This window comes from Myotis davidii, unplaced genomic scaffold (assembly GCF_000327345.1).
Source record: "Myotis davidii unplaced genomic scaffold, ASM32734v1 scaffold582, whole genome shotgun sequence".
NCBI classification, from domain to species: domain Eukaryota; kingdom Metazoa; phylum Chordata; class Mammalia; order Chiroptera; family Vespertilionidae; genus Myotis; species Myotis davidii.
The window spans coordinates 512,580-519,305 of record NW_006294113.1 but is presented as its reverse complement, the minus strand read 5'-3'; the positions used below and the strand labels follow the sequence as shown (position 1 = coordinate 519,305).

General features: G+C 44.6%; 1 protein-coding gene across 1 annotated transcript in view; it reads right to left on the bottom strand.

Moving 5' to 3' along the window:
• MYRFL (myelin regulatory factor-like) overlaps nucleotides 1-6,726 on the bottom strand; it is a 105,764-nt gene that overhangs the window by 13,288 nt on the left and 85,750 nt on the right. The window contains exons 16-19 of the mRNA XM_015566848.1: nucleotides 5,305-5,390; nucleotides 2,592-2,666; nucleotides 2,453-2,508; nucleotides 2,152-2,331 (exon numbers count right to left, since the gene is read on the bottom strand). Coding sequence (XP_015422334.1) covers nucleotides 2,152-2,331; nucleotides 2,453-2,508; nucleotides 2,592-2,666; nucleotides 5,305-5,390 — 397 coding nt within the window. The remainder of the gene's footprint in view (nucleotides 1-2,151; nucleotides 2,332-2,452; nucleotides 2,509-2,591; nucleotides 2,667-5,304; nucleotides 5,391-6,726) is intronic.

The following is a 6,726-nucleotide window of genomic DNA, read 5'->3' as shown; positions in this document are numbered from 1 at the left end:
CAGCCGCAGCGTGTGCGTTCACAATGGGTGAAGGCTTCTTCGGGGGTGGGGAGGTGACAGCAATAGATCTTTGCGTATTTGAAACTATTGGGGATATGACGGAAACAAATCCCTTTCTTCAAATTGAACCTTTATCCTCACCCTATAGTAATGCGTGTTTCCAAGTTCAATCAGAAGCTGCTTTTATGAGAAAAATAGTGCAAGCATTGCCTCCTATAGGTGTGGGGGAAATTCTCTGTGCATTAACTTCCTCAATGGGGATAATAACGATGCCTATCTTTTAGGCTTGTGAGGATTAAACGATGTACTTATATTGACCACTTATGACAATGCCTTATGTATAGTAATACTTCACTATGGGAAAATGATGACGATCTGTAAATCTTATTCAAGACTAAGATATGAAATAATATCAAAAGGGAAAAAAAGTACATTGCCACCCCAAAACTTCAACCACTGACCATATTCTATGTATCAGTTAGTAGAGCTGCTCAAAAATATTTGGGTTCATCTTCTTCCAAATGTATGCTAGGTATGTACTTCCCCCGACTGTTTGGAAGTCAGACATGACCAATATCTCCTTTTGTTATCACAGCATCCTAATAAACTACATTAATACATACTTATTGCTATTATTAGCATCATCATTATAATTTTAGACACTTAATATGTGTGTATAAATGATTTCTAAAAACAACAGTAAATTAGCATTGATTTGGATGTATTGTATTTGATCTTACAGAGATAAGTACACTTTTAGTCCTTGTTCAAGTTTCCATATTTTTTAACATAAAATTCTGTTACTTAAAAAGCATCTGTGTGTGCGTGTGTGTGTGTGTGTGTGTCTAAGAGGAAAAAGATGCTCTGAAAGTGGAATGCCAATCTTGTGTTTTTTCACTAACTTAAGGATTGCATTGAACTCAGAGTTTCTAAAGGCTTTTACATTTGCCCTGCTTGGTTTGGGCAGAGAGCCCAGACACTACATCATTTTTAAAATTTTAAGTGAGCCAAAAAGTTTTAAGTGACCCATCCACTGTAATTGCTTCAGTTGTGCAACTATTACTATCTTTGTTGTCAACAGACAAATGAGACCCTTTCCCTTGGATCAACCAAAATTTCATTCCTGGGCAGAGAGTTCAATACATTCACCCACTGCTTAGCAACAGGGATATGTTCTGAGAGATGCATCTTTAGGTGGCTTCGTTATGTGAACATCACAGCGTGCATAGCACAAACCAGATGGTACAGCCTCCTACACACCTAGGCTATCTGGCAGAGTCTATTGCCCCGAGGCCACAAGCCTGTACAGCGTGTGACTGTACAAAACAACGTGAGATTAGATCCAGCACAAGAGAAAATGATGCAATCAAGTGATGTCTGAGGCTGCTGCCTGTGTAACATGGCATACTGTTTTACAGAAAACATTTTTTTCTAAATAGGAAGAGTACACTCTAAAAGAATGGTAAAAAGTGTAGCATAGTAAATACATAAACCAGAAGCATAGTCATTTAACATCATATCAAGCATTACATGCTGTACATAATGGTATGTGCTATACTCTTATATGGAGGGCAGGCAGTAGGTTTGTTTACACCAGCATGACCACAAACACGTGAGCAATGAGTTGCCCTATAACATTATCACATCACTAGGCAATAGGAACTTTTCAGCTCCATTATAATCTTATGGGACCACCATTGCATGTGTGGTCACTGGTTGACTAGAACGCCGTTAGGCAGTGCATGACTTTATTATAAATGACTGCAAGTTCATTTCTTTGTGTTTTTAAAGATCTTTCCACCCCAAATGGAAGAGTAGAACAATTATCTGGAACTATGAAGAGATTATTCGTGTAAATATTGACAAGGAGATGGGAGTCGGGGAAGCCCTGAGGTTCAAAGCTCTAGATCAGTGGTTCTCAACCTTCTGGCCCTTTAAATACAGTTCCTCATGTTGTAACCCAACCATAACATTATTTTCCTTGCTACTTCATAACTGTAATGTTGTTACTGTTATGAATCATAATGTAAATATCTGATATGCAGATGGTCTTAGGCGACCCCTGTGAAAGGGTCGTTCGACCGCCAAAGAGGTCGCGACCCACAGGTTGAGAACCGCTGCTCTAGATGTTTCTCTTTGAACATCCTTTACCTGCCCATGACCTCTGATGAGGTTCCATTTCCTTGGACGGTCTTCGCACAGGACTGGAGAGGACGCTTCTTGTTCCCCAGATGGGGCAGCAGTAAATCTCCTGACACGGCAGGATCTCACAGAAAGTGATTTCTGGTATTTGGAACGAGGATTGTGTGGTTGCCAGAGACGTATTAGGTGCTGCACGGCATTGGGCAGAGGGGAGAGGAGTGACAAGGTTAACCTGACAGGCTAGTTCTTCTGTTGACAATTCCCAGGAAGCACAGGTTGGGTTTGAGGGTAAGGAATGTGAAGATCTTACCTGAGGAGGAAGAGGCTGCGGGTGGCAGGGCTGGCTCCTGAGAGCTTGTGATATTGCTGGAAAAGGATAATGAAACGGTTCATGAAAGGGGCCTTCAAAGACTCTTCTCCCCAAAGGAAAACAAGACTGGAACTCTCACCTCGCAGGGAGATTTGGGGCACGTCGGTCTTGATCTTTTAAGCTAAGTATGTAAAGGGAGACTATCGTCAAGGCACTGTTTAAAAAATAATAAAGACAGTATTATGTAGCAGATTTGATTCCAGATATATCTCACCCAACCAGCTGGCCAGAGATGTTCTCTCACAGGCCACGCAGATGGGAGGGTTGGGGGAGGGCGGCCCTGGTTGACAGCACTCCATGGAAGCCGGCAGTTCTGCTTCTCTGCTCTGGTGAGAAAAGCCCAGGTCATCCTGGAGCTCAGAGGCACCTAGGATAGTCCACGCAGACGGGTTTTTCCACAGGGCAGACCCCTGGCCCTGGCAAGCTGTCTCAGAAGCATCTGTCACTGGTGGAAGATTACAAGAGGAAGTGTGTGAAGGGCTGGAGGCAGCCCTCTGCTCCTTGCAGGAAAAAGCCAGAGCAAAGTTCACATCCACCGGTGGAGGGTGTCCACACTGTAGTGTGTGGTGGTGGTGTGTGGGTGTGTGGGGGGATGGGGTGGGGGGTTGAAGGAGGCACAGGTTTAGTCAGTTTTGGATGCCAAACCCTTTGGCCAGTGCTGACACCTTCCAGCTGCCTGTCTTTTCAGAGCACAATACACCAGATTGGACAGAGGAAGGAAAGACATGCAATAAAGCACCCATTTCCACACTCCACGGCTTCAAAATAATGAGTATGTCTTTTCCCCCCTGGTGATCAGAACTGATACAGCCAAATGGGAGCTTTCCTTAAAGGTTCTGCGCTTAGGGGAGCTATCATTCCCAACAATGCTCACGCATCCAAACACTGAGCATTCTCCTCTTCAGGGGAGTCTAGAACTCTCTTATGAAAGTCTGCTTGGTGACCTCACAATCCCACTGGGCTGGTCCGACACAGGGTGACCAAACTTGATCTCCTGCCAGTTCAACTTCACACCTGATTCTGCAGACTCAACTCAAACAATGAATGTTCCCCATCAAAGGTGATGGATTTCCACCATTAAATATATACAAAGAACGTGCCACATGTCTGCACGCCACTCGTGAAGAAAGAACTCCCAGCGCGGTCTCAGAGGCAGCTGGTCACAGCCCAGCGGGCACGGCCCTGCCTGGGAAGGTGGTGCTGAGCCCACTGATGCCTCAGGCATTGGTTGTGCCCCTCTGGCGATTGCCTGCTGTGGTCCCATCTCCCTTACTGTGTTCTCCCACAGCCCTCCTTTCCTATCTGCCTGTGACTAATCCTAACGATTCTTTCTGATTTCCCTGACATCTGCTTCAATGCACCATCCAGAGAACTTCCAGAATCTTAGAGTAACAGGGCCATCTGCTCCTTTCTTTGGGGGCAAACTCTGGTTTTGACCCTTCTCTGTTAGTCCCCGGGTCAGATAGGATAACAAGCCTAATTCCACCCATTTGCCATCTTGGCGGTCAGCAATATTGGAATTCATAAGCTCAATGAGCACGTTTAAAAGCAGCCTCTTAATGCCAGAGTTAGAGCTCCTGCAGCCTTTCCTGGGGTTTTCACGGGAATATGTGAATCTAGAATCTAGATTCTAGAGAATGCTGAGTGTGTCTGAGGTGGTGCTCACGCTCTCCTGAGCCAGGAATCTCAGCAGAAGACAGCAGCACTTAGGAGAGTGAGAAAAGGGGAATGGCTTCTAATGGGAATTCTGTGTCAAATATAATGGGGATGCTCCCACGGTGGGCAGGAGCAAGGGAGAAGTTAAAATGGAAAGGGGAGGCAAGCAGACGGAGACCCCACTGTCTTCTCTAGCAGGAAGCTGCTTTAGACGAAAGGAGTGGAAGTACCCTGGCTCCATCCCCTACTTTCCCTCTGAGAATGACTGTTTCCCCTGAAATGAGCCCAGCAGCCGGTCCTTTCCCACGCTAACAAAGCATTTTTCAAGGGATAGATAAAAGCCCCTTTCACCGTGTGAATAGTCAGACTAAGAACAAGAAGCCCTGGAGGACAGAGGCAAGATGACCAGGGCTAAGAGTCCGAGGGGGCATCACAGCAGCAGCGGGAACCTGGAGACCAGAGGCGCGAAGGCTCCTGCATCTCGGCAGGGTGACCCCACGTCCCTGCAGAGGAGGGCTGGCAGGCAACAGGGACCCAGACTTGCATAGCAAAGACTTTGGTCCTAACTGTATCAGTTTGCTTTAACTACTAGTTAATTTGGCTACAACTTCGTCATATTGTACATCTTCGGGTAATCTCACGGCCCCTTTGGTGTGACGTCTCCACTGAAGAATTTAGAAGAATCCTAATAAGGATGACTGTCCAGGGGAGAATTGGTTGTACCTGATAACTTACTCACTGTCTTCTCCCACGTAGGCCAAAGAATTTGAGAAAGTTCATTGCTCCATTATAAAATACACATACATACACATACACACACACACACACACACACATACACACACACACACACACACGCACGTGAAAGGCACAGTAACCTGTTACAAAATATCAGCTGACTGACAAAAAAATCATCCTTCATCATACATTAAAGTGCAGAAATCCTGTGCTCCTGTTCTTCCAAGCATGAGTTTATAAAGGGCTCCCTCACCTCTAAGCTGAATCAAAGGTCCAAGCCCAGTTTAAAGGGCTCCTTGTCTTCAAAGTAAGTAAAAGGTCAGGCCTCCATGCACATGTGAGGAAAGGAAGATGGGAAGAACGGGATCTCCCATAGCATTACATCGACGTTTTCCTTACCAAAATGTCATCACAGCAATGAGCGTTATAACCAAGGTCTGGAAAACCCAGTTAGGACACCACTGTTTTTTTCCTGAAAAATAAACCTATAAAAGGATTCAGTAATGAGCAATGATAAAGCGGTAACACAAACTGCGGAAAGGACGCCTGAAGACTCACTCCCAGTGGGGACTCTTCGCTGCTCGCTTGGGATGGTAAGCGTGCTCCCTTCATCCTACATCTCCCTCCGCCTCAGCCTCCCTGAAAACAAAGCTCTCTCAAAAGCCACTCCAATTCCCTCCTTTCCCTTGATACGCCAGGCTCCAGTGAACTCTATTTCCCTGATGTTCTGCAGATGAGCATCTGTGCCATTCATTTAGTGCTTATTCTTGAAGTTTGATGAGAGAAGAGGGCCTACAACACAAGATACTGTCAGAAGCCAAATGTCCACTTCTCTTAATAGGATACTTTTCAAAATCAAAAGGCTTTTAAGACATGATAGAATAAATCCCAGTGGAAGAATGTTAGGCATCATGACAAACCATGGAAAAGACTTTTGTGTCTTCTCAAATCTTACACATCTGTATCTAATTTCGCCACCGATTTTTTAAGGACAGTCTGGGCCTGTGTCTTATTTATCCATTCAACAAATATTCATAAAGTACTAATATGTACAACATGACAGGGGACATGAAAATGAATAAATTACAGTCCCTAGGAAGTGAATGAGACAAACCTCTAGGGCTGACACATATTGGTATGGAACTTGCATACGGGGAATGAACCAACAGCTGCAGGCTAGATAGCTGTGCAACTGCTGGAAAATCTGGCCAAATAGATAGGAGAGGTTTGCTGTCCCCTTAAATAAGGTGCTTCTTAAATATGAGTTTTCCTGCTAATGCAATGGGGAGTATTATGCTTTCTTCCTCTTGAGGAGTACAGGGTAGAATTATGCTTTTGACCGGAAGGAAATTAAATGATGGCGGTAGTTAAGAAATTGCTTAAAATGGGTCTTTGTTTGAATTCCTTGAGTACTAATAATGGTGAACACATCTACAGCCCTTATTAAGTGTCATAAACTCTTCTGGATGCTTTGCACATCCTATTTTTAATCTTCACAATAATCCTCAACCATCTTCTGAGACTGGAACTGTTACCCCCATTTTAAAGATGAGGATAATGAGGCCCAGGAAGGCTACATCATCCTCACCCAACATCATACAACTGGTAAGTCACAAAGCCAGGATACGAACCAAAAACATTTGGCTTTACAATCCGTGCTCTTTTTTTTTTTTTAATTAAATCTTTAGTGTTCAGATTATTACATTTGTTCCTCTTTTTTCCCCCCATAACTCCCCTAGTTCCCACCCCACCCTCCACCCTCACTCCCCACCCACTGTCCTCATCCATAGGTGCACGATTTTTGTCCAGTCTCTTCCCGCA